The sequence below is a fragment of the Camelina sativa genome, chromosome 8 (assembly GCF_030686135.1).
Source record: "Camelina sativa cultivar CO46 ecotype springtype chromosome 8, ASM3068613v1".
NCBI classification, from domain to species: domain Eukaryota; kingdom Viridiplantae; phylum Streptophyta; class Magnoliopsida; order Brassicales; family Brassicaceae; genus Camelina; species Camelina sativa.
This window is the reverse complement of record NC_141887.1, coordinates 824,329-850,979: the sequence shown is the minus strand read 5'-3', so window position 1 is coordinate 850,979 and position 26,651 is coordinate 824,329. Positions and strand designations below refer to the sequence as shown.

The 26,651-nt window shown below is 36.4% G+C and overlaps 5 protein-coding genes and 2 long non-coding RNA genes across 14 annotated transcripts; 2 read left to right on the top strand and 5 right to left on the bottom strand.

The window, feature by feature from the left end:
• Positions 1-1,394: 1,394 nt before the first annotated feature.
• LOC147939569 (uncharacterized) lies at positions 1,395-2,195 on the bottom strand. The gene is made up of 2 exons (XR_015563988.1): positions 1,821-2,195; positions 1,395-1,561 (listed from the first exon to the last, which is right to left on the bottom strand). It is a non-coding gene; the product is annotated as an uncharacterized LOC147939569 (long non-coding RNA).
• Positions 2,196-3,327: 1,132 nt separating this feature from the next.
• Positions 3,328-9,382, bottom strand: LOC104705407 (uncharacterized). Its single transcript, XR_015563983.1, has 27 exons — positions 9,246-9,382; positions 8,984-9,078; positions 8,595-8,716; positions 8,307-8,488; positions 8,026-8,203; positions 7,817-7,936; positions 7,647-7,726; positions 7,424-7,544; positions 7,266-7,309; positions 7,132-7,166; positions 6,877-6,963; positions 6,644-6,765; positions 6,444-6,558; positions 6,253-6,373; positions 6,026-6,131; positions 5,864-5,933; positions 5,624-5,759; positions 5,396-5,551; positions 5,156-5,250; positions 4,940-5,066; positions 4,781-4,838; positions 4,548-4,676; positions 4,411-4,466; positions 4,005-4,270; positions 3,811-3,925; positions 3,691-3,732; positions 3,328-3,615 (listed from the first exon to the last, which is right to left on the bottom strand). It is a non-coding gene; the product is annotated as an uncharacterized LOC104705407 (long non-coding RNA).
• Positions 9,383-12,233: 2,851 nt separating this feature from the next.
• LOC147939568 (inactive serine/threonine-protein kinase BKN1-like) lies at positions 12,234-13,257 on the top strand. Its single transcript, XM_087463021.1, has 4 exons — positions 12,234-12,384; positions 12,487-12,620; positions 12,715-12,763; positions 12,911-13,257. The coding sequence occupies exons 1-4, from the start codon at positions 12,234-12,236 to the stop codon at positions 13,219-13,221; spliced, it is 645 nt and encodes a 214-aa protein (XP_087319147.1). The 3' UTR covers positions 13,222-13,257.
• Positions 13,258-13,308: 51 nt separating this feature from the next.
• Positions 13,309-16,423, bottom strand: LOC104709087 (WPP domain-interacting tail-anchored protein 1). The gene is made up of 5 exons (XM_087462011.1): positions 16,134-16,423; positions 15,313-15,922; positions 14,027-15,216; positions 13,735-13,914; positions 13,309-13,606 (listed from the first exon to the last, which is right to left on the bottom strand). The coding sequence occupies exons 2-5, from the start codon at positions 15,902-15,904 to the stop codon at positions 13,463-13,465; spliced, it is 2,106 nt and encodes a 701-aa protein (XP_087318137.1). The 5' UTR covers positions 15,905-15,922; positions 16,134-16,423; the 3' UTR covers positions 13,309-13,462.
• A 24-nt stretch (positions 16,424-16,447) lies between these two features.
• Positions 16,448-20,057, bottom strand: LOC104705402 (1-deoxy-D-xylulose-5-phosphate synthase, chloroplastic). Of its 2 annotated transcripts, none has more exons than XR_754299.2 (10): positions 19,638-20,041; positions 19,340-19,465; positions 19,079-19,246; positions 18,808-18,958; positions 18,380-18,648; positions 17,993-18,260; positions 17,660-17,916; positions 17,283-17,561; positions 16,913-17,202; positions 16,448-16,820 (listed from the first exon to the last, which is right to left on the bottom strand). XR_754299.2 is itself a non-coding variant. In XM_010421394.3 (10 exons), the coding sequence occupies exons 1-10, from the start codon at positions 19,791-19,793 to the stop codon at positions 16,671-16,673; spliced, it is 2,109 nt and encodes a 702-aa protein (XP_010419696.2). In that variant the 5' UTR covers positions 19,794-20,057; the 3' UTR covers positions 16,448-16,670. The 2 variants fall into 2 exon arrangements, 1 of the variants encoding a protein (XP_010419696.2); XM_010421394.3 differs by having other exon boundaries at positions 16,913-17,197; positions 19,638-20,057.
• A 583-nt stretch (positions 20,058-20,640) lies between these two features.
• LOC104705401 (inactive serine/threonine-protein kinase BKN1-like) lies at positions 20,641-22,414 on the top strand. Of its 4 annotated transcripts, none has more exons than XM_010421393.3 (6): positions 20,641-20,842; positions 20,944-21,170; positions 21,277-21,439; positions 21,542-21,675; positions 21,758-21,863; positions 21,953-22,414. In XM_010421393.3, the coding sequence occupies exons 1-6, from the start codon at positions 20,761-20,763 to the stop codon at positions 22,258-22,260; spliced, it is 1,020 nt and encodes a 339-aa protein (XP_010419695.1). In that variant the 5' UTR covers positions 20,641-20,760; the 3' UTR covers positions 22,261-22,414. The 4 variants fall into 4 exon arrangements, with proteins under 4 accessions (XP_010419695.1, XP_087317919.1, XP_087317920.1 ...); XM_087461793.1 differs by having other exon boundaries at positions 20,941-21,179; XM_087461794.1 differs by having other exon boundaries at positions 20,642-20,842; positions 20,944-21,179.
• Positions 22,207-26,649, bottom strand: LOC104705400 (carbon catabolite repressor protein 4 homolog 6). Of its 4 annotated transcripts, none has more exons than XM_010421391.3 (15): positions 26,275-26,649; positions 25,751-26,186; positions 25,498-25,664; positions 25,316-25,381; positions 25,044-25,096; positions 24,889-24,970; positions 24,761-24,810; positions 24,535-24,616; positions 24,261-24,353; positions 24,142-24,174; positions 23,969-24,054; positions 23,061-23,823; positions 22,884-22,969; positions 22,687-22,771; positions 22,207-22,588 (listed from the first exon to the last, which is right to left on the bottom strand). In XM_010421391.3, the coding sequence occupies exons 1-15, from the start codon at positions 26,377-26,379 to the stop codon at positions 22,514-22,516; spliced, it is 2,262 nt and encodes a 753-aa protein (XP_010419693.1). In that variant the 5' UTR covers positions 26,380-26,649; the 3' UTR covers positions 22,207-22,513. The 4 variants fall into 4 exon arrangements, with proteins under 4 accessions (XP_010419693.1, XP_087317917.1, XP_087317916.1 ...); XM_087461791.1 differs by having other exon boundaries at positions 24,540-24,616; positions 26,275-26,574; XM_087461790.1 differs by having other exon boundaries at positions 25,751-26,181; positions 26,275-26,540.
• Between the last annotated feature and the right edge of the window lie 2 nt (positions 26,650-26,651).

The following is a 26,651-nucleotide window of genomic DNA, read 5'->3' as shown; positions in this document are numbered from 1 at the left end:
TTTTTTCACTTGTTTTAAGGACTCTCTTTATTAAAAAAAAACTGAAAAACAAGAGGTTTTTGTTTTCGTTTTATCTTTGTGTAAACTTTGGTAATTTGAGAATTTATTTTGTGGTATATCATATGGTGGTAATTTCTAATTTGTTCACAGATTGGGATAATGCGTAATGATACATTAAGTTTTCTCAAAACATTAATTTTAGGGTTTCCAAATCTTAGCTTACATTTGTTACCAGAAAATATAGGATCGTCGTCGTTTTAAATAATATCTATTTACGAGGGAATTAACAGAAAAAGAACGTTTAAACTTTTTGGTTCGAATTTGGTAGAAAAGGAGTCTCAAATAGAACATTTTATCTCTTTGAGTCCGGTTCGGATTTTGAACAAGTTAGACAAATAAAAGCATAAGTAACAAATACAATAGATTATTATACATTTAAATATATATTTAATTAAATTTTTCTAATATAAATTTTGATTTTTTATAAAGAACATAATTTTGGTTAATTTTGGTTTGGGTATGTAAAATTCAGATATGATTCATGTTCAATCTTTCAGATTCTTATAAAATTTATGTGGATTTGGATTTGATAAACTCGATTTTATTCAGATATGCATTACTAGTATTTACACTTTCGACATTAAGAAGAGAGTCAATTTCATTAGATAGATATATCTTGGCATGTGAGATGTGTCTTAGTTTTAGAGATCTCCTCTGGCAAGTTTTTAAGTTCTTAGAATATTCTTTCTTAATTTTATTCATCGTGGATTTTCAATATTTTGGACCGTTTAGTATCAAACTCTATTACAAATTCAAACGTTTTCTTATAGTAATAGAAATCTACATCAAGATACATTATATCTAAAATTTATGTTCAATGAAACTTTCCCTTAACACAAACAACAACATCTGTGGGACAATCTCACAACATCTAGGAAATGTGATCATTTCCAATTACGAAAGAGAGTATTCTTAATTGACTTCAGTTACAACAAAAATTTCCGACCAAATAAAAGATAATTTATTCAAATCGTAATAGTCGAAAGTCAGTTTATATCGATTACTTAATATGTAGAATTATACTTCATCTTAATTCTCATTAAAACCTTATGTACTACGTAATTTCATTAAATTCTGTAATCGTGATGCCCTTGTTTTTTCATAATATTCTAATTTTTACCATTGAACATACATTTTGGATTGTGGGACATGTTTGTTCCACAATTTTTCTACTAACGGCTTGACCCGTCTGATTTGTATCACTTGATTTGCCATTTAAAGCCTAAGTGTGACATGTTTGATATGTTTGATCCACAGTTATTCTATGGACAAAATACATTATCAATACCACTTTATTCATAAAAATGAAATTTCAGCCATAAAATATTTGTAAATTTTATTAAAATTGTAATATTTATTCCATATTTATTATATTTAATATTTAACTTTTATTTCGCTCATCCCACACTTCTTTTGCATATTATTCTTCATCCGCTATTGCCACACTTGAGCTGCATTCTCCTTCCTGATTCGGTTTTCATTTAGTAATATATTTAGTTTTCTACAAAAAAAAAAACAATGATTATAATGTATATCTACACGACAATAACATATTTTGTAAAAAAAATTTAGGATAATATAAATTACAGTGATATTAACTTATCTATGATTTACATTATAACGCAAATTGAATTGCCACTATGTTAGTTATGAAACACATGCAACCCATCAAAAATACCAATGTTTAACCAAAAAATTAGTTAAATAGAGTTATTAAAAAATAAAAACTAATGAGCGATAATTTAGAAAAGAAAACTCACCCTTCAGTCAAAATAAATTTGGTATCTTGCCAATATAATTTGAGAAGATCACCTGATTTGAGGCCTCTTGTATTTACAATATTTTTCCATCCACTATACATACGAAAACCTTTGTTGTGTTCTTTAAGCTTAACCGTATACGATTTGTCATTAGCAACGACTTCCACTTGAATACCTTCTCGAGGTATTGTAGTTTTCATTTTTTTTTGTATGTTTTCCATAGTATTTTTGGGTAAAGTCAAAAAACCCACTACAGAAACATCAGTATCTGATAGCTTTTTTGCTATCAACATATTTGGATCCATTTAGCTAACCTTTTCATCTCCCCGAGAATATAACTAAAAATGATTTTAAGAAAATAAAATTATTGAGGAGTTTGACAACTAAAGCTCATAATATTTATATACATACATTAGCCAAAAACAATGCTTTTAAACATTTATTAATTTTAAATTTTAAAATCCCTAGTAATAATTAGATATCTAGGGATTAATTGACAACATGATTTGTTATATTCATTTTCATTAAAAGTAAAAAATCACACTATAAATTTCATCATACATTCAGTTTATTAATTAGCAACAAATAAAAAATTATCAATATCATAATACTAAATTGACTATATTAACAGTTTATTGGTCAATTCACCATAAATGGAAAGAAAGATAATCTTACATCTTATTTTCTTTCAATAATTCATTAAAGTATAGAAGTATGTATTGGAACAATATATATAATATATTGTCTTGTATAGATGAAATTGATTTTTTTTTTTTTTAAATTGAAATATGTATCCAGTTATACACAAACACATGTAACAATGAACATATTTAACTTTTCTTGCTGTCCCATAAAAATATAACTTTGACATACACACCAAGATAATTAAAGAATAATTCATTTGGAGTTATGATTTACTTGGTCACAAAATCTAGATCCGGTTAAGTCATTTGCTCCAATTCCAAAATTTCTAACCCAATTATACACTCCCATCATGGTTGAAGACGATCTCAATTCTAAGAAACCATAACCAACAATCTGATATTCTCAATCTAATTCCCAATTCTTCAACAATACCATCTTCATCTCAACAACATTCACAAAAGCTACAAGTCGCTGCTCTGTTTTTGTTCCACCTGGTGCGCCTAATGCAGCTTCGCCTCAGATTCCTGGCTCACATTTCTCCACAAATATTCCATGGCCACCACCATTAAGTCCCGGTATGCAATTCACTCGTGTTTAAACTATATTGGGTTTAGAGAAACCCGACCCAAAAAATTTTGGACCTTGTGCCCAATTTTTTTTTTTTTTTAAACTTAGAGACTTATTTGCGAAATCTTTCATCTTTTGCATCTTTCGGATCTTTAAATTTTTCATTTTTTTTTTTTCATTTGTTTTTTCTTTAATTTCAGTTCGTTCCGATTATTACCATCCGAAACATAACAAAATATCCGCAAAATCAGAAACAATCCAAAACCTACAACAAATAAAAGAAATATAACATCCATTTGCAGAGTTGAAAATGCAAACTACAAGTACTTAAATAACAATAACAAGCATTCAAATACAAAACCAGAGTTCAACTTGAAACTAAAAACATAAGCTGAAGTTATGCGGCTTAAAACTACACAAATTGAATGATAAAGGTAAGAAAACATGGGATGATAAAGTTCAGCAAAACAAACCGTATCATGAACTTAAACTTGCAAGTAGAAGTGTATGACCAGAGCCTTGAGGCATTTAAGAAATATCTCAATCATCAAATAATTGTCAAGTTCATCGTAACTACGCTAACCTGTTGTTCCGAAGAAAACAAAGAAGGGCATTTTACCTTTATAGAAAAATTAATGTAGAAGAGGTCTACGCTAACCTGTTGTTCCGGAATGAACTCTTGCAGCTGCGACTTCAGACCCTGCATTGCCACCATTTAAACGAAATAAACAAATAACATCACAAGCAGAAACAATACTAAGAAGGAAAAAAAACAAACCTTGGCCTTTGAGTTTGGCTCTGCAAGCAGCCTCCTTCCTCGACTCCACCAGTGAACTGAACAAACATCTCCACTTGGAACCTTGTGTATCAACCACGGCCAACAATACATGCACCTACCAAAAAGAGACGTGTGAGTACATTGTCGGATTTATAAGAAAAGAAAAACAGATGGAAGATTTCAGAGAAACAGACCTTATTCGTTCTAAATGTGTAGCAACAATCATATAATCGGGGAGGAGAACCCACTATCTTGGCCAAGAGATCAGCAGCGGCAGCTTTGTTGAATGGCTTCAAGGAATGAGTCGCATCAAATATTATCTACGTAGAGAAATCCAAAGGCCTCGGGAATCTGATAAGAATTGAAGAAGAAACGCCATCAAAACAACGTCCACTGAACATCCATCACTTGAAAAGACACGAACTTCCACCAAATAGTATTCATCAACACTGTTTGGATCCTGAGAGTAGAGAAGAGAAGGTGACAAGATATAACACCACAATAAACAAGAAAAAAAAAGAGATTGTAATTGGCTGAGGGATCCAAAAAATTGAAACACAAAAAAATAAAATAAAGGATACGGATCTTAAGTTTACTTACAGATGATTTTTCCATTGTTGTTGTTGACTCGTTGTTATTTGTTGGGCAGGTCATCCCTGATTAGACATGCGATGAAAGAGTGAACAACATACTTATTAGTGAAAGAAACAAAATAATCTCTGATGGAGGGTATTAACCTTAAAATTATGGCAGATGTGGTGTACTTCTTTGGGGTGCAGGCAAAAGCTGGAGCTATGAAGTGAAGAGCTTCTAGATTCAGAAACAATAAGTAGCTCATCTATGTATCAATTATGGTTGGGGAACTACTGAAGCAAACAAGGATCGTTGGTTAGAAGGAGATAGATAAACTTGAAACAAATAAAAAAAAAAAAAAAAAAAAAGGCAGAGAGAGCAAACTGAGATGACTTACAGAGCAAGAAGAGGGGTATTCCATCGTTTGGATCATAATTCAGCGCCATCTCAATCATCTAGAGAAGCAGCAAAAACAAAAACACAAAAATTCAGTTACATGAATGGGGAACTACTGAAGCGAACGTATTGAGTGATTGTGAGAATTGGAACGACTTGCCTGACTTGTTCGAAAACAGCAATGGAGTCTATACATCATCGATGAACAACTGTTCAGCTAAAATGAAAAGTTGATCGATGGCAGCAGGTTGATTACATCTCCAGAATAAGAATTCAAGAATTTTTCCCTGTAGATATCATAAACGTTAGTGTAATTAGACAGAGAGTAAGAAACAATCCCATCACAAAATCTCCATTGTATTTTGAAAAAGCATACCTGCTGCTTCTTTAGGTAACAATTTTAATGTAGGAACTGAGTTAGCAAAGTGATACTCCTCCATCCATCAATTTCAGTAGATCAGCATGTACAATCTGCAACATAGTCATGACAAGCCACATTTCAGTCAAGAATAATGTTTCCGGGCCAACAACCAAAGCTTATAGCTTTGATTATATAACAAGAGAATCCTATTTTGAGCTCTAAAGCAGAAATAAAACAGAGAAAAAAATATCAAACCTTGGCCTTCTAGTTTGCTCAGCAAGCAGCCTCCTCAAGTCAACCAGTCAACTCAACAAACATCTGGGCTCTTCACTTGACTCCTAGTGTATCTTCTTCTATGGCGAATATGACAAGCCACACTTCAGTACTATTACTGAAACCAAAATGAAACAACTACAAAAAGATCATTATGCTAATGAAATAATATGGGGAAGGATTCAGGAGATGAAACAGAAACAAAAATACCTTGACCAACTGCTGATCTGGTCTGACTCCACAAATGACTCCCACTCCAACGGCTTGGTCACTAACAGACTGAACAAACCTTCTAACAACTGGGAGACTCACCTGTTAGCAGAACCGCCAAGAGAATCCTAACAAACTGTGTAAAGTGAACTCAGATGTTAGAATTTCGAAGTTAATAAAAAAAAAATCCATTAATCTGAGATGTGAAGAAAAGGCAAGAGAGTGAGTAGTAGCGCTTACTTATACTTCGATTGATGTCTACATGGACGGATCATCGGCTCCTTGTGTATCTTACATGGCCAACATGCACCTACCAGAAAGATACATATTAAAACATAGTATACTGATTGTTGGATCCATACCATAAGAAAAGAAAAGCAGATGAAGATTCAGAAAACAAACCTTGTTAGTTTTCAATGTAGCAACTATCAAACAATGGTAGGGCTTTGAATGGCTTTAAGGCTTATTTATCCGATTAATCTTACGGATAAAGTTGTTGCTGCAGAGACTGGATTACATCATTAACAACATGGATTATCGGCTTCAGGGGTCACAAGAGAGAAACTGAGCAAGAATGAGAGAATTGTGGCTTTCTGATTTCTGAGGAAGATTAAGAGATGTGACCGAACCTTGGCCTTTTGAGTTTGGCTCTGCAAGCAGCCTCCTCAAGTCCCCACCAGCCAACAGAACAAACATCTCGAATCTTCACTCGGATCCTTGTGTATCTTCCATGGCCAACAATACATGCACCTACCAAAAAGAGACGTGTGAGTACATTGTCGGATTTATAAGAAAAGAAAAATGAAGATTATCAACAAACCAGTTTAGGTCAGAAGGGGACTTGCGACTTGAGCTCGTTGTCAAGGAAAGGCATGATAAGTGTGGAACCAGAATCTTGTGCACCGTATCCAACTCGCTCATATGATCCCCTTTTCCTGAATATAATCAAGAATAAAGATCACACAAAGTACCTCTTCTATAGTCACATCATAACGAAGAAAACAAAGAAGGGCATTTTACCTTCCTCGTCAATCCCTCCTAGAACATTAAGTAGGGGAAAAACGCTTGAAATAAAGCGTGCTGGAGAGAAGATGAACCATAGCAGGAAAACTCATCTGCCTGCTATGCTGATGCTGATAGATCTGCAGGACACGAAACACAGAGAATAGGATCTTAAATAAGTCTTTTATAAAAATATCTAATATAAGCAAAGGATGAAAGATAATTGATCAAAAGAGGAAAGGAAACCTCACCAAGTGTCTGGACTGGATTTGAGAACCTTCTGCAATGCTTTAACATCAGCCTGAAAGCCATAGCAAGACAACATAGGTTTGTCTGCTCTGGAAAAGTTAAAAGAAGGATAAGAGCTTAACAAGAGTCTTGTAAGTTACATAAGATGACACAAATGAATACTTCTGGTATAAAATTGATGGCAGCAGGTCGGGATACATCTCCAGAAATAAGCATGCAAACAGCGAGTAACAAACAATCCCATCAAAAAATCTCACCTGTTAGCAGAACCACCAAGAGAGAATCCTAACAACTGTGTAAAGTAAACTCAGATGTTAGAATATAGAAATTAAAATATCCATTAATCTGAGATGAAGAAAAGGCAAGAGAGTGAGTAGTAGGGCTTACTTACTTTGATCGATGTCTAAATGGATGGATCATCGGCTCCTTGTGTATCTTACATGCACAACATGCACCAACCAGAAAGAAAGAGACATGTGAAAACAGAGTACATTGTTGGATCCACACTATAAGAAAAGAAAAGCAGATGGAGATTCAGAAAACAAAAACCTTGTTAGTGATCAGCGGCAGCTTTGAAAGGCTTCAAGGCATGGTTAGTGACTTCGCAAAGTTGATTGAGTCCTTCGGGGGCAAAGATCAAGTATGTAAGTGCACAGAAGCCACCAAAACTCTGCAGGGGAAAAAAAAAGAAAACAAGAAATTAAATGACAAGGAACTAAAGTATAGAGTGAAAAATAATAGACAATTAATACAGAGACAGAAAAAGAATTACCTGACCCAAAATAGTCCATAGCTCTCACGTATGGCTACACAACTCGGCTCTTCACTTGGCTCCTTGTGTTATGAATTGACCTGAGAGAGAGAGAGGAAAAAGAAGGGTCATCAACAGCAGTCAAGACATAAAAAAAAAAAGGTATATACGGAATATCTCAAATCAGCAACCTGTATAGTGTCATTAAACTTGCGGATACAAGAAGAACGTGGGATATGGAGTGGTAGCTTCTAGGTGAGAATGAGAGTGAAGGAACATACAGTATAATTGAGAAAATTGCCATCATCACCCTGCAAAATAAGAACATGAACCAAACCAAGCAAGCTCTCAAATGACAAGGATGAAAGAGATATGATCAAAAGAGCAAAGGAAACCTCACCAAGTGTCTGGACTGGATTGGAGAACCTTCTGCAATGCTTTAACATCAGCCTGAAAGCCATAGGAAGACAAGATAAAGGATCTGAAGTTTACTTACAGAGGATTGTTGTTGTGGTTGGGGCGGTGGTCATCCCTAAAATAAGACATGCATATGTATACATCTCCACCATCATCTAGATCTAGAGAAGCAACAAAGAAGTTAGGAAACAATGGGAAGAAAATAAATGTCAATTCTCAATCCAATAATGTAAAAACAAATTAAACTTTTAAAGTAGACTTAACTGATGACTGGAGTAAGGATTGGGAAGACTGAAGTGGAATATTAAGAGACGTATTGAGTCAACAAAGACCACCTCTGTAACAAGAAGGAAGGAACAATTTGATGATGTTCTGAATCCCTTCTTCATCATTCCTCAAATCAAAGTGCATATTTCTCCGATCTGTACTAGAACCCCTTCGTTAATCTTCAAAAAAAGAAGGTATGAATGAATAAAAGTGAAAACAATAAAATCTCAGGAGGCACATTCCCAAATTTAATAAAATTGAAACCAAATAGACATAACATGTTACCTTTCTTGTTTATATAACCGACCAGAGTTTGATGTAGTAGTTACTTACTGTAAAAGAACACTGTCGCCGGCGACAGGCAGTGTTTGTTCTCTGAATACACGAACGCACACACACACCTACACCTGTTTGGTAGTTTCAACCAACCAAAAAAAGAGAAAGAAAGTGATCAAATTTTAGAGAGCACACAAGGGAAGACAAAGACATATATATATGTTACTCGATCAGAGTTTGTAACAAAGTGAGATAAAATCAATCGTCCTCCTGGTTGGAACACGAACACGAACCTGTTTCCTAGTGTCACCACCAAAAGAGAAAGAAACAAAGAAATTAAACCCCCTTTAATTAAATTAACAAACAAAAAAAGACCTAGACCTAAGAGTAGAGATTACCTTCCGTTTTTTAGGGTTTCTGAATCGTCCACTTCCTTGAAACCAAAATCGATCTGAGAGTCATCCTTCTCCTGGTTGGAATTGGAACACGAACCCTGTTTCGTAGTTTCATCCAAAAAAAAAAGAAACAAACAAACCCAATAATAATTAAGATCGCATATACAAGAAAAAAAAAAAACAAACAAACGAGACTCTTATTTCAGAAAGAAAGAAAAAATCAGAATCTGATTCATAGCTACTAGCTAGGGTTTAGAAAATATACCTCTCTCACTCGACTCCCGTTTTGCTCCCCGCGCACCAATTAGAATCGCTCTCTCTCTTTCTCTCGCCATTAGAATCTCTCTCGCTAAACTCTCTGTTCTTATGCGAGTGTTAGTCTATTTATAATAAAGAAAGTGAGGGAGCGTTGTCGACCGACCCAAACTTAATAAACAAATAAAAAATATGGATTTCCTTTAGATGGGAAAACCAGCTAAAATCAAATCCAACTATTTGTCCAAGCCTAAACTCAAATAACAATCTGAACTGCATTAAAATTTAAATTTGCTACCTAAACTATATAAAATATGGTCAATTTCAATCTTTGTTTGAACAATGTTAAATCAGAGTTTAATGATGTTGAATCAAACGGTATGTAACATCAACGTAGCACTGGGATTTACCAAATCTATATCGTTTTGGTCATTTTGGGTATTTTATAGCAAGAAATGATCAAAAATAAAGTTTCACAACACACCTGAAAACGGATTCCAATACTCTATTTTTTTTCAAACGATTTATTTCTTGCTACAACACACTTAAAAATGACCAAAACAACTTAGTTTTGGTCATTCCCACTGTCATGTGGATGCTAAAGATCGTCTGACTCAACAACGTTAAACTCGAATTTAACACTGTTTGAACAAAAGTTGAAATTGACAACATTTTCTATAGTTTAGGTAGAAAATTTAAATTTTACTATAGTTCAGATTGTTATTTGCATGGTGTTAAAGTTTAGGTATAAAAAAGCGTTTGCCAAATAGTTGGGGATGATTTTGGCTATTTTCCGCGGGTTGTAATTCAAGGAAATCTAACCAAAAAAGAACCAAATTTAGATTTAATTTGGGCTTTCTTTTGGGCTTATGTATAGTTTGTTGTACTCGCTTATGGGATAAATAAAGAAACAATTGAGAAAAACAAAAAAAAACAAAAAAGACAAAAAAGAACTTGGAAATTAATTAGACTAAGGAAATCACTATTTTTTTATGATTTTCTTTTTTTTACTTTTCCTTTTTCTTAGTATTACTTAGAAAAAGGAAATTGCTATTTTTTTAAACCAAAAAAAGATTTTTTTTTTTTACTTTATCTACCTTTAATAGTATGTTATAAATATATTGATAAATTTAAAAAAAAATAACTTTTTAATGTTTATAAGAAAAAGGAAATTTTACATTTAAAAAAAAGCTACTTTCTTCTTGGAATTATTGATTAGAACTTTCTAAATTAGTAAGGTTTCAACTTTAACCGGTTCTAATCATGAAAATACATAGAAAAAAAGTAACTAGCCCTACTCATGACGTATGTACACTATTCTGATTCTCTCATATATTTACAAAATAAAGGGACAATACATCCACCTTTTTTGATTAGTCTAAATCTTTCTCACCTACGTGTGGTCAGCTGCAGTGATCAGTTGAGACTTGAGAGTCTATCTATATAAGCTAAAGTGTCCATCGAAGCAAACTGAGATACTATAAAATCAACACAGAACTCCTCCGCAATTGTATATATCAGAACGCTACGTCCGTCTCTTTAGGCCGCTCTTGTGCTAGATACACAGCTAAGATTGCCAAAACTCCTAAACCATTCTCTCGCTCAGAATCCCGATACGAAGAGATGTGGAAAACAAGCTCTCCATTAATGCGTCAAAAATTCAATTTATCCCAATCAATGATTGGTGCTGAACCAACATCATCTTAATATACGTATTTAGATTGAGAAAACTCTTTAAAGGAGATCGTTCCCCTTGCAAATGATATAGACTCACTCTAGCAGGATGCATAAAGTATGATCAGTCAACAAGCTTTCCCAGACTCTTCCACAATATATATAAGCACATCATGTTGTGGTGTTTTGGAACAGGGGATGGAGTTAGCGTGTGGGATAAGTCAAGCTCTAGGCCGTTGAGGATTGCAGGAGAACCAATGGTTCAGCATGTTACCATTTGTGATGAACTCACATGCTGAGATTGACATAACAATTGGGTACTATGGCAGTTGCCAATAATAATAAAGGATTAAAATAGCTAAAAGTATTGGAAGTCTGAGTGAAGAGTTTGAAGTAATAACCACAGACGGTTCTAATTCTAATAGGTAGGTTTTCTTCTTAATCTCACACGATTTTAATCTTATATGCATTGTCAACATAATAAAATAACATGCTACGTACGTTATCGAAAATTGATATAATACTATATAGTTCAAGTTTGGCACTTTCAGATATTTACAAAGTCCTACCTGTTTTACAGTTTGAAGCTTAGTTTTCCTTTTCATCATCATCTGTAAACTTCGCCCTGTTGATCTGATCATTCATCATGCAGAGATATAGACTCGCTCCAGTTAACGAATCAAATTTCACTACTGGATACTCCTCCGCAATAGTATCAGAATACTCAAAAGTATCAAACGAAACACTCTTGTGATTCTCCTCGCATATTTGCTGAAAACGCAACGTTAGTCTCTTGAGGCTTGTGCTAGATACAGAGCAAGATTGCCAAAACTCGTGAACCATTCTCTCGCTCACAGTAACCTCAGAAGACCGACATCATCTGTACACTTGATTGAGAAACTGTTTAATAAATAAATGTTCAATTTAGCTAACTATACTAGAAAAGAAGCAAAACAAATTAACGCGTTTTCTGGTTACGTTTTTACTCAATAATAATTATGGTGAACTATATACACGTTTCAAAGTTACCATTTACAGCCGCTATTTCTAAACTAATCAACAAATCAAGAAGTAAAAAAAACTTACTATAATCGGCTCTTAACACTTTTTTGAAATGGCCAAGTCGTCTTAGAAGAACTTCTAATCAACAAAGCAATAAATAAGTCAATAACTTACTAAAATCGACTCTTAACACTTTTCTGAAATTGTTAAGTCGTCTTAGAAAAACTTTCTGTTCAGCAAAGCAATAAGTCAAATTGCATGTCTCTCTTCCATTATATTGTATGTCTTGTCTACTTATCTGATGGGCACAAAAAAAAAACCTATGAGTTTGCAGGAAAGAGCGAGGTCTCTAGAACACATTTCTCACCCCAATTTGGTGAAACTTTTGGGTTACTGTTGTGAAGATAACAAAACACTCTTCTTGGTTTTCGAATACTCGCACAGAGTAAGCTTGGACAGTCACATTTTCGCAAGATAAGATCTCTTCTAGTTAATTAATGAGTCCATTCTGAAAATCAGTATAGACAGTTTTTGCTGTACATATGATATACTTTCATTCATGTTTCCTTCAACAGAAGAAGATGCATTGCCATGGGGAATACGGGTTAAAATAGCCATTGGAATAGCTCAAGGTGTTGCCTTTCTCCACTCGATCAACAAGTTCCCGCTAAATCAAGAACTTCAAAAGCATAACATTATGCTTGACGAGGTGGTAATTGTTTTTTTTTTTTAAATTCAATTCTTCTTCTCTCTTTTTGTTTTATCATCTTTAGAAATTAATACATCAGTTTGGATTTCATCAGCATTACAATGCAAAACTGTTTTATCTTGAATCAATCAAACCGAATGTGTAATGCTTGACAGAAGGTCGAATCACGGTAATACGTGATTACATATCTCCTGAATGTGTAATGCCAGGTACATCAACTTTTGTTTTGCAAAGTCTGATTAATCTTTCACTGTTCAATGTTAAAGACAATTGTGTGATATTGTATGCAGCTCTTGTGGGAATGGAGTCTGATGTTTACATATTTGGTCTGATCTTGCTTGAGCTTTTATCTGGTTCAAACCCTCGAAAACTATTAATCAAGAACAAGCAAAGCTCAGATGTCTGGAATACATCTATCTTGCGCGATCATTATATGATTGAGGAAATAATCGATCCCCGACTTGGAACAGATTACCCTGCGAATGCGGCAATACAGATGGGCACACTCATCCAAAGATGCACCAAGCGGGACCACAAGAAACGACCATTGATGCAACAAGTTTTGGATGTTCTTGATTATATTTCAGAGATTGAGGATTAACGTGTAGAGTTACTGATGTTTGACAATAATAAAAGATAGGGGTTTACTTGTAATAAGTGGAAAAGGCAGTAGTTTAGACAAGACATATAAACAAGAATCATATCTTAACTTTTATAGCAGATTCTCTGTGATGGATAGCCAAAAAGAACTACAAAATAAGTCTGTCATTGTAATTGTAAACTATGACAAAGAGTGAAAAACAAAACTGGCGCCTATGAGACTCAGAAAAAGTGAAAGACTTTTAGATGTTTTGCTGAGATATGAAGTAAGCCATTGACGATAACAAGATCACAAATATTGCAACGAGAATGTGCTTCAATCCAAGAGCGCCAACATCTAATCTCCTTACACTTCCAATATCTGCTTTTAATTCTGTTTCTTCCTCCTACAGAAAAAAAAAATCAGCGACCAACATCACATTTTTATAAGGTCTTCAAAGAATATTCAATGCTTCCATCTTAAAGCTGAATGGTAGAATTCACTTAGATGCCTGCAAAATCAGAATTAATATACCTCTGGATTAATTACTGAAGTGACGGTGGCTTGAGGACTACTTTCTTGATGGCAAGAAGAAGCATTCTGGTCAGACTTTGGTGAACGTTCATTTCCATTGCCACTCTCCATAATACCAGTTTTTCCAATCTTTTTCAACTTCACCATCAACAGACAATTCTCTCTTGACAAGTTAGTTATCTGCAAAAGAAGTATCAATATCTAAGCATCCACTATGATGATGGTGAAGCTACAAAGGACATGAAATAACACCAAACTGGGTTTCTGAGTATATGCGTTAAAGTCTTAATACCTGCTTATGAAGTCGTTCTCGTTCAGCAGCTAGCTGCATGACCAGTTTTTTCATGATCTTGTTATGTAAAGCAATATCTTTAGCCGTTCGAATTTTTCTTTCTTCTGCTTGCTGCAAAAATTTCTCCCCTTCTTTCAATCTACCTTTGAAGAATTTCAGTTCTTCGTTGAGCTCTGCATTAGACTCAGATACCATAATCAGCTTCTCCTCTGTATAGTCAGCCCTGTTTTCAGCCTTCAAAACTTTGGATTTAAGATCATCAATCACATCCTCCATATCAGAAACAGTAGAATATAACAAGTTCTGCTTTTCTTTACTTGCTTCAACAGCTGCAACTGCATGCTCTAGTTGAAGATCTGAGTCCCTCAAGTGTTTCTCAAGCGATGCTAACTTCTCCAGAGTGAAGCCCTTGTCTCTGAAAGTCCCCAACTCGTCTTGAAGCTCCTTTTGGCTTTCTTCTAGAATTTTGCACTTGGATTCTGCTTCTTCAGCCCTAGCTTCAGTTTTGGCTAACTTATCTTTCAGTTCCACATTGATACGTTCAAGATCTTTTATCAGAGCACCAGAAGTAGCATCCGCATCTTCTGTTTGAAGCCCATATTCATTCAGTTGTTCCTCAAGGGAGCTGACTTTTTCACTTAATGAGGAATTCTCAGTGTTCAACAGAATCATTTTTTCCTCAGCTTCTCTCAAACTCTCTTTTAAGCCTTCTGTTTGCGCCATAAGAAAGTCATGAAGTCTTGCATTGCTGCTATCAAGTTTGTGCAAGGCGCATTCCTTAGCTTCTAAACGTTCCTTTGAATTAACGAGCTCAGACCTCAAGTTATCTTCCCGCTTAAAAGAGCCGCTTAGATTGAACTGAAGAACTTGGAGTTTTCCAGACATCTCCTTTGACGTTCCCTTAAAGACTTCCGCAGCATTATCTGACTCAAGCCACCTCGAGAACGCATCTTCGGTAACTTCTTCCATGTAGACAACATCCTGCTCGGAAGAATATAGTTTCATTTCCAGTTCTCGTTCAGTATTTCTTGATTCACTTAGTTTCTTTTCAAGTTCCATCTCCTTAGCCAAAGATTTCTCAAGCATCCTCAAAACATTCCTTTGCTGATCAGCAGTCTGCATTTTGATCTTAGCGCTAAGATCACCAAACTCACCATCGTTTTGAGACACTGCAGTTTTTCCTCCAGACCCTGCCAAAACAAAGTTAACATACATAACTTTAATCAAAGCCTGAAAATTTTTCACCAGCTATAGTCATCATGAAAAAAATGTTTAAAGACACTTACAGCTTCCAAATTCTACCAAACCAGAAGATAACCTCTGAAAGTTAGAAGATTGCTTCTTCATTTCCACCACTTGGTCCATTAACTGACCCAAAGACTGTTCAGCATCATGCAACTTCCCTTCCAAATCCAAGAAAGCTTCTCCATCATGTTGAAACGGAGATATCATAACACGCGCACTTTGAATCTCGTCCTGGAGAAAACCAAGAAGCGATTCAAGTTCTTTCACCTCTGAATTGAGAATTGAAGACAAGAGATCAAACTCCAACGCCTTCTCAGCCGAATCATCATTACTCAAAGGCTCTTCTTCTTCTTTTTCTTTCCTAGTAACAAAAGACTCAAAATCATTTTCCCTGGTGCCGAGTTGCATAGTAAGAAGACTTAGATTGACCAATTTCTCAGAGACAAAAGCAAAATCCAATTCAACTTTTGTCAAAACTTCGCCAGCACTTGAAAGTTGTGGATTCATAACTTGCCCTGTAAGCGAGAAATCTTCAAAAAAGCTTTCTTTGGTTGTTGAACTTGGCTCTGGTACGAGGCTGTCGTTGTCATCAACAGAGACAGCTCTATGATGTTCCGTTTCTGTTTCCATCATTCAATTTTTTTTTTATAACTGCAAACAGATAAAGCATCAATTCTTGTCAACAAATTGAATTAAGAGACCTGAAAAAATTAGGGCTTTTTAAAAAAAACTAGATGCAACGATCATGGGTTCCGCTAAAATCAGAATGAACTTTTCGATTCCTAAAAGAATCTAGGTAAAAGTTCCGATCTTTACACTTAATTCCGATCGACACAAAACGAATGAAAAGGAGAAAACTTACATGAAGAAACGAAACCACAGGATTCAGATAGAAGCGAAATGATCGAGTAGCGAGAGAGACAGAGATCGAGAAGAAGAAGAAAAAGAAGGAATCAGGTTTTGTAATTTAAACGAATATTGAAAGTAACTCTTTACTAATTTTTAAAGGAAAGCTTTTTTAATTAGTGTCGACAAATTCAATTTGTTTGTTTCCAGATATGGGACATTGTATCTGTTTACACCAAATAGAGAAACTTGTAGCTGTATGTGTGTATAGTAGAAGAGACTTTACAACAACAACAAATTGCGAATATGAAGAAAATTGGGGAAACCGTGTAAAAACTAAAAAGTAATTAGTGAATTTTCATACTCTATATTTACAATATACAAACGTAGCAGATTGCTCTTCCAAAATCAGGATATCATATTTCTTGAATTCTGAATATATTATCTACAAATTTTGTTTAAGAAACTTTATAATTACACTCGTCATAAATGTGATGCCTTTTTAAAGTCTCTGAGCTTCTTGTGAAGGTAAATCCCTCATGAGAAGGTTATGCTAGCTCATGAGGAGCAATGCTTCTCGAGTGCGACCCAAAAGACTCAGAGCGGTTGCTGCTATGTGATGTCCAGTTAGCCCAGCAAGTGCAAGCTGCTCGCTAGGAGAAGCTTCTTCGATGTAGCCATCTGGTAATACAATCGGTCTCCACTACCAATTTTTAAATCCCAACAAAAAAAGTAAATCAGAAATTTTTAAAAGATGAGAACTTTGAAAGAGATGGGGTTTTGATTTTTATCTACCTTGATGTTTCTATCGAGCTGGCCATCGAGGGCTATGAACTGTGCCACATGAGAACCAAACCCTCCAACACAGCCTTCTTCGATAGTGATGAGGAATTTGTGGTTCTGACATAGATCACGCACAAGCTTGATGTCGAGGGGTTTGCAAAATCTTGCATCAGCTACAGTCACGTTCAAACCGAGTTTAGAGAGAAGCGAATGAGCATGAAGACAATTCTGAACCATGGCTCCATACCCAAGCAAAGCCACATCTTGACCTTCTACAAGAACTCTTCCTCTTCCGATCTACTCTAATATAATAAAGCGATTCTTGTTGTCAGCACAGTCTGCTTTTGCAACAAAAAGATTTGACGATTAGATTGGAACTTACTTTAATTGGTACTCCAATGGGGACGAGATAATTCCTGTCGACAACGGAGCCTCTAGGGAACCGGAAACAAACCGGACGGTCAGTGATGGAAGCTGCAGTTGCAACCATATTAACAAGCTCATCCTCATCGGCAGGAGCCATTGCTATCATGTTTGGTAAGGATGACATATAAGCTATATCAAAAGCTCCACACTGCACTGGACCACCGGATCCAACAAGCCCTGCGCTTGTAATAACAAATCGCACCGCCTTACTTTGCCTATCTACATCATGGACCACCTAACGAAACCATCAAAGACACTAAGGCCCTTTGCTTCTAATAAAACATATTAGAACAGTCTTACTCTGTGCGAGTGAGATGGAGAAAAAGGCGAAACCTGGTCATAAGCTCTTTGTAGAAAAGCAGAGGGAATAATGCAAAAGGGCTTCAGACCTCCTGAAGAAAGACCAGCGGCGAATGTGACAGCGTGCTGTTCAGCCATTCCGACATTGAAAAACCTGTCTGGAAATCTCTCCTGAAATGTAACAAGGGATGCATCAATCTCCATCCCTGCATGAACCACAACAATACCTCTATCCTTTTCTGCCTCCATCACTAAAGCCTCCACAAAGCAATGACTGTAAGTGCGTCTGTCTGAGACACAAAAAATGAACTGTCAATGTCAAGATATGGATAGTGTTAAGAAAATTACATAGGCAGAGGAATATACCTTTGACCATGATCTTCTTTCCGATTTCTGCATCTCGGCTTTCCTCTGTGATCACGTGGACCAACACAGGACCCATTGAATCTAGAGAAGATACTTCTCGGAGAACACAAACTAGATCTTCAATGTTGTGTCCATCAACAGGACCAATGTAGTACAAACCAAGTTCTTCAAAGAGAGTTGATCCTGTTGGTCCAACCATTCCACGTGCATACTCATCGACTTTGGCTGCCCATTCATACATGCCCTTTCCAATTCTTTTCGTCATAGCCTGTCAAAATCCACAGCAAAAACAAATAATCAAATAACATCTACATTGTTGAACATGAAATTTCCAGCCTCAAAATTGCGACCAACTAAGTTTAACAAAGAGAGTATAGGAATGCTTACTTTAGCTAATTCTCTAAATTTGCGGAAAATTTTGCTAGATTGGATTTTGCTCATGATGCTAGATAGTGCACTGATGGATGCCTTGGATCCCTGCTCCATATTTGGATGTAAAGAGTGACAGCTATCATTAAGTATAACGATCATATTAGAATCCAAATAACCAGCATTGCTCATTGCCTCATATGCTTGACCAGCAGTTATTGTCACATTTTCTATCACAACCACAACCCGGTCTCTCTTTCCTTTTATATCTCGAGCAACCGCTAATCCTAAGAAACAAAAAAAAACGTTCAGTACACCTAATCGATAAAAAGCGTTCATTAGCTAAGTCTACTTCTTGTTTTAGGGAAAATAGGCAAAAGGATAAGGAAATAAACTAAAGCTATATAGGCAACTGATTCTTTAACACAGGGTGACAATAAAATTACCGAGCCCAGCAGAAATGCTGTTGCAGCCATGCCCAGCCCCAAAAGAATCATATTCACTCTCCTCCAATTGAGAAGTGACCCCAGAAGTACCGGTCTTTTGTCTCGATGGTATTGCAGACCAACGTCTTGTCAAAACTTTATGTGCATATGTCTACAAAGGACAAATCAAGCTATTAACACAACAAGAAACACATGAAAACCTTCCAACATAGGTCCAAAGCACAAGGAAATCAAATCATCAATCCCCCTGAATTTCAAAACATGAGCTTACTTTTTCCACATCATCCCACAATATATTGTCAACCGGGGCACGGAAAACATAATGCAGAGCAAGGGTAAGCTCTATTGCAGCCAAGCTAGGGTTCATAGACTTTTGGATCTTCTTCCATAATACAGAATGAAGCTCCGTACGTATTTCATCAGCTAATAGCTTCAACTCCTACAAAAATCAAAACCCACTTCATCAACCCCAAGCCCTTTCAGTTTTTTTCATTCAACTACATATGGCATAAGACCATCAACAAAAAGTTACCTGAACACTCAAATTCTTCAACTGCAATGGAGTTTCAATGCTGTCTAGTATTGGCGTCTCAAATATCTCATCGCAGTAGTCATCAGTATTTGGCAAAGAACATACCCGAGCTCGATTTATACAGTCCTGGATATCAAAAACGCCTACATTAGGAGAATCCACCAACTAAAGACGATCCAAATCCGAAGAAGCAAAACACGCAATTTGATAGAAATCTTGAGAACCCATATTTGAACTTTTTGTGTTATTGGCATAAAAGAGATTAAGGGAAATAACAAACGACGGGTTCTCTCCTTACCTTGTGAGTGGAAGAGCTTGGAGCTGAGAATAGGATCTTTCTGGAAACATCAGCTTTACATGGAAGCGAGGAAACAGTAACATCCGACCTCGAATTCAAATTCTGGTAGAATCGAGCTGAGATTCCGAATTGGTAACTAATCGAAGCCGAACCCATGAAGAGAGAGAAGCAAAACAACGGACGAAGAAGATATCAAAACATTACAAAGGGAATCTTCGTGCGAATTCGAAATAAATGCCGCGAAAAACGCCTGAGAATGTTGAGAAGATGAGAATATGGCGAAGCTTTTAGCGATAATTAAAAATTAAAAAAAAAAAATGGCGAGAAGTCACAGAATCAGAATCCCAGAGGAGTTGTTTGGAGAGAGAGAGAGGAAGAAGAAGAAGAATAAGAACATTTGTTGCATAACATTGGGGCCTGGAGGTATTAATTAAAGCCCATAAGAGTATATGGGATTTTTAAAACCCAATAATATTTTAATTGGGCCTATTCCATAATTGTAAATAAATTATCCAATCATCCTTATTCCTTACGGTTACATTACAGTATAGAAAATTTTGAAAATTAAATCTATATACTATTTTTGTTCAAATTATAAGAACCAACGAAGATAAATAAAATACTATATTATAAATTCAGGCTATTTCGGCTTTGAAAGAAGAGAAGGAAAACAAAATTAACGCGTTTTTGGTTTTGTCCTTTTGTACATTTTGACTCGATAGTAATTGTGTGTGTGTCCTACACGTTTCAGAGTTACCATTTATTACAGCCTCTATTCTAATCAATAGATCAACTAAAAGCAATAAGCTAAAAATTGTTTACTTGAGTTGGAAAATTTTCTAATCAACAATAAAGCAATAAGTCAATAACTTACTAAAATTGACACAACACTTTTCTGAGATTCTTTACTTGAGTTTTCGAATTTTTTCCCCAACTTAGTAAACTAGAGTACTGTCATGCATATAGGGCTATGTAGTGGTTTCTTTTTCTTTCTTTTTTATTGCTCAGCAGCGTCACTTTTACAACTTGGAATAACTTTGTAACCTCTTTTAAACCAGAAGTATCTTTGCAAAATTCCAAACTTGAGTGATGTATTGAGAATTCAGGCCTTTCATCATCAACAATGGGAAACATCGTAAAGCCTTTCAAACAACAACAACCTTCTTCATATGCTTACCAGCCTCTCACCGTACCTCTAATTTCAGGTACATGCATCTCTGTTTTCAAAAGCACTTTACTATTGTTAATGTTTTAAAAAAAAAAAAATACGTAACTCAAGTTCTTATCTATGTATATGGAAAAGTAGAGGCACAAAACGAGGATATGAAAGACTTCAGCTTCTCGGAATGGATGAAAGCAATGGAGAAATTCAGACAAGACAGGGTCAAAATTTGCGAGAATAGCTGTATTCGAGCATTCTACAAGGGCTACATCGATGAAACCACATTTGCACCATCAAGAACTAAAACAGGTACTCCTGTTTCTGTCATCGAATGTGTTCATAGTACTTCACAGGCTCTGCAAGAGTGGATGGTAAGCAAAGTCTGTTCTCTTTCCATTCAACTATTTTATGTATTTTTTAAAAGTTGTCTTTATGTGTTGTGTACTAATTGATGGGCAAAACACCTATGAGCTGCAGGAAGAAGTGAAGTCTCTAGAAAAACATTCTCATCCAAACTTGGTCAAAATTTTGGGTTACTGTTGTGAAGATAACGAATCACTCTTGGTTAACACCAACAAAAGTTCACTCTTGGTTTTAGAATACTTGCACAAAGGACGTTTAGATCATCACATTTTCGGAAGTTAAGATCGATCTCTCTTCTAATTAATGTGTCCATTAATTCTATAAATCGGTATTAGATAATTTTGCTTTACATTCAGTTTCAATGTTTCTCTCTCAACAGAAGAAGAGGCATTGCCATGGGAAACACGGGTTAAGATTGCCATTGGAACAGTTCAAGGTCTTGTTTTTCTCCACTCGATCAAGAATAGACCGCTACATTTCGAATTTAGACCGCATAATATTATGCTTGACGAGGTAACGACTTTATTTCCATTCTTCTTCTTCTGTTTGTTTTGTGATCTTAGCAACTAATATCCCCAAGCTTGGATTTCATCAGCAATACAATGCAAAATTGTTTTATCTTGAATCAAACAATCAACGTTTGAAAGACGAGAGATTTATGGGTAGAACTGAATACATACCTCATGAATGTGTCATGTCAGGTACACAAAATTCTTAAGTTTTTGTTTTACAAAATTCGGATTAATCTTTCATTGTTTAATGTTAAGACAACTGTGTAATATGTATGTAGGTTATGTGGGAATGGAGACTGATGTTTACATATTTGGCGTGATCTTGCTTGAGCTTTTAGCTGGTTCAGTAGACAGATTAACAAATTTGCAGAATCAAAGCGCAGGTGCTCGGACTGGATCTTTCTTGTCCGAAAATTATAAGATTGGCGAAATAATCGATCCCCGACTTGGAACCGATTATCCTATGAATGCCGCAACACTGATGGGCATACTCATCCAAAGTTGCACCAAGCGGGACAAGAAGAAACGACCATTGATGCAACAAGTTTTGGATGTTCTGAATATTATTGCAGCGACTGAGTACTAATGTGAGATGTCCTTATATTGGACACAAGGACATTGATAATGCTAGGTGTTCATCTGTAATAACTGAAAAACTGGAGCCTATGAGATTCTGTAAAAAGTTTACTCTTAGATGTTATGCTGGGATATAATTTAAGCTATTGTTGACGTTAAGATCACCAACATTGCAACGAGAATGTGCTTGAACCCAGGAGCTCCAACATCTTATCTCCTTACACTTTCTTAGATTTCTAATGCAGTCACCCACCTGTTTATCATCAGCTTTTGGGCAGAGTTTTGCTGCTGCAAAAGGCCAACTCTGAAACCAGTGCAATGTGATCGCTTCCCCATTTCTGTAACAAACCAGGAAATACAAAAATGAGAAAATTTTGTAGTTAATTCAGTTAAAAAGCTAGGCTATAAAAGAAACAATAATATCATGGGAGTTTACTGGAGTTGGGAAGCCTGGTGTCCACTGCATTGCTTGCTTTGGTATTGGAGCAAGCACACGCACTGTTTGAAGACCTTCCGACCGCCTAACCCAAACCAGAAATCAAACATGAGAATATGTCAAAACGTGCATAATCCACAATAATGAAGTAATATACTAATCTTTATCACAAATGGTTTTGCTTCTAATGCTAATACCATATGTAGTCAACTGTCCCCATAAAACATCTGTGATAACTGGTCACTACAGGTTCTCCGTTTTCATCCCTTGTGTTTGCTTGGCCCTAACCACAAATTTCAACAGCTTCCTAAGTATATAATTTCTCAAGGAACAGAAGATAAAAGGACAAAACTGTAGGAAATATATTACAATACCTCCACTTCTGAGTAAGTGCTCTTCAGCTCCAGAGCATGTTCAACCGTTGTTCTCTCTGGGTCACCTGTTGCAGTTGCTATCTCCATTGGAGTCCAAGAGGATGGACTATAAGTGATTTTGTCACTATTAAGAGCTTCAAACCCCGATTTAAGTGGAAGTTCATTTACAAGTTCCCCTTTTTGACTCAAGTCTTCATTATTATCATGTAGCTTAGCCAAAAAGGTTTCCCCATCTTCACCTAAACTTTCTTCATCTTGCGCGAATACTACTGGTTCGTCCAATGTTAAGCCATCTAGTTTCACCTCAGCCAAAGTAGTGTCAACCTTGGTGGAGAAACTAGATGAAATATCTTGATCACTAGAACATATTTCCTCAGGGGAATGCTCTGTTTCTGATAAACCGGAACTTACAGAATGATCTGTATTCAAATCTTCTCTAGCACTGGAAGCATGTTGAGGTTCTGTATCTGATATGGTTACTGAAGAAAGATCTTCAGACATCGAGAGATTCCCGGAGACATCAGGTTTTCTGTTTTCTATTCCAAAATTACAATCTGAGGCCATATTCTCGCCTGGTAATACTTGGTCTGAGCTGGAGGTGGCTTTGTGACCAGCAAGAATTGTATCACCACATGGAAGATCAGATGTCTTTTCGGAGGGGGCCTTTCCAACATCTATGTTGGAGTTATTCTCAATATGAGCATTTGTGATGGAATCTGATGGTTGATCTTGACCTTCTGGAGATTTATTGGCGGACTGAACCCTGGAAAATTGAGGAGGCTTATCAACCATGCTGGCAATTGCAAAAGCAGAGTAGAACCCAAAGATTCTTGAGTAAACATGGAGGTGTTAAGTTGAAAAACCAAATACATAATGATGTCGAAGAACTTAGTGAGTTCTTGCTCTACCTCGTCGTATTTTCTGGCCTTGGTGGACGAAACTCACCAGAACCTTGCCCTGAAACTTTGTCTCTAGCCAAACCAGACAAATCCAACTGCAGAGAGCAGCACAAGATACAATGTGAACCATATATACAATGTTACTAAATAGATGAAGGACTTGCCTAACAATGAAGCTTTACCTTCCGGTCTGAAATAAAGTTGTACAAATGACTCTGCAACCAGGTGGAAAAATGTTAAGACCATGTCACAAAACAAGTTATTTTGAGTATACCAACTGGTTAAGGTAAGAGTGTCCTACCTTTGGTGTACAATTGAAATCCCCACAAAGAACAACAGGCGCATCATCCCAGAGTTTTGAAACAGTTTGAGCTTTATCTAAGAGTGTCCTGACCTACGTAGCAGAGATAAATACATAGATGATAAATGGAAACAGTTAAACAAACCAAGTTAAGCAAGAGGCGGAGTGTTTTGCTTCAAAAGTTTTATCTAAGACAACTAACACTTTTACATGTTCATGTGTATAGATAGAGTTAAATCAAAGAGTAAAACTGTCGTTTGGTAAAGGAAAGTACCTGACCAAGTTTAAAGTCTCCTCTTTTAGGATTAAAAAGCACGTGAATGTTACAAATGACAACTCGGTGGGAACCAGCAGAGCTGCAAAAAGAAATGGCAATTCACTTCAACCTACCCACAAAGTATAGCCCATAACTGAAGAAAATCAGCCGCTTCCTAGTGAATGTCAATTATCCATCCATTAAATGATATGGTAGTAACATTTATAGATATTTTTTAAGTTACCTTTCAGGTGGAGGGGTCTCATTTTCTTTTGTACGTGAAGTCAACAGTGTCTACACAGAACCAAATTTGATTTAGGGTAAAGTGGCAAATGTATGTAAGTCACTATCCCCATAAGGTATTTATATTACCTCAAGCACACAAATTTGGGCAACATTATCCCGAAGACCAAGTTGATTGAACTGGATGCTTTCCTCATGAACCAACTTGAATCTAATATGATAAAAATGAGATCCCAAACAAGATTCCAAACTGAAATACACAAGGAAGAGAAAGGGAATCAAACCTATTTAATCGCCAAAATATTGCACAGCCGTCAACAGCATTACCAGTCCGCATCTACATTTTCATACGAAAGAATTAGCCCCACAATTGAAGCCTAGTTCTTACAAGCTCTGATACATACCATATAATCTTTTTTACTCCAAGAGAGTCAGTAGAGAATACAAACTCAAAATCAAATCTTTAAAAAACACTAAGCAATGCAGGTGATGCTGACTCGTAAGACAGATAGATAAACCCTAATTGTTTTTCAACAAATTTAGAACATATAAGTACCTTCCAAATGCCACTATATCCCCGGGGCTTCATCTCCTCCTCTAAGTCCTGAAATTTATCAACTTCCTGACATATGCCAAAAACACATTAGATCACTGTGCACACGATGAAAACGCAACAGAGCTTTGTCTTCTTAGTCCTTCATACAAAAAATAACAAGAAGATATAGCAGAAACAATAACCTGAAGGCACATTATATCTGCAGACCACAGGCCAAGCTCGAACACTAATTTGCTCTTTCTACATCCCCAACTCAACATGTTCCTCGGTATGTGAAAGTAAAGACTTCTCCAGTGATCATTTGCAAGGTAATCCGCCAATATATTATACGATAGAACAACAAACTTTTCTGCACAAAGAAAAACGTAAATCAAATTGCGATGATCAAAGTGGCGTGAAGTTGAATGAGATGATCAAATTTTTAGCATAACTTACCGGAGCCAGGAGGCAGTGGCGTTTTAGCATGTTCCCATTCACGGTAGTCTGAAGGTTTTGATCGCGGCCGTTGACGGAAGCTCCGCTGCGGAGGCGGCCGAGACATCTGGTTTTGATAGAACGGCGGGGGAGGGCAAGCGGTATAGCTTTGATTGGATGGCGGATGATTAGGTTGACGGAATTGTTGCCACTGACCTCGAGACGGCGGCGGAGGTCGAAATCCGTAATTCGGATTGAACGGTGGTTGCTGCCGCTGACCAAACGGAGGCTGATGTTGTCGGTAAGGTTGACCATGCCGGAATCGGAGATTGGCGTCATGAACTGACTGAAAATGCGAGTCTTCAGTAACGAACTGGTCTCTTCTTCCTGCGTCATTGTTGTACGGACGATCGGAGAAACTTCTCCCACCTCGGCCTCGTCCTCGGCCACCTCTGTACTGCTCCGTAAGAAACAAAATTAATCTTCCATTAACCGAAGCAACGCAGCGAGAGTGATACGAAAATAACATGGCTGAGGAAATTTACCGGAGCACGAGTAGACATGGTGGTGAAGATTGGAATAGAGATAGTGGAGGCGTCAGCGAAGGCAACGTCTGAGAAAACTTGGGAAACGAAACGAGAACGCCGCATTGGTCAATCGGATCGAGGGAGTAAAAGAGCGACTCGAGGAAGCCGGTGCTTAATTGCAGAGGCGGAATCAATCCGATGAACGGCGATTCTTAGACAATCGTGCCGTTTTTGGAACCTAGAAGTACACAGCTCTCTGTCTTCACTATGAATTAACGGCACGCAAGCCAATGTCATTTCTTCTACAGTTCTTTATTTACTTCAATATTCAACACTCAGTATCTCTTTACTCAAATTTATAGAACAACATTTTAGATATGGAACCTCAATTTCGA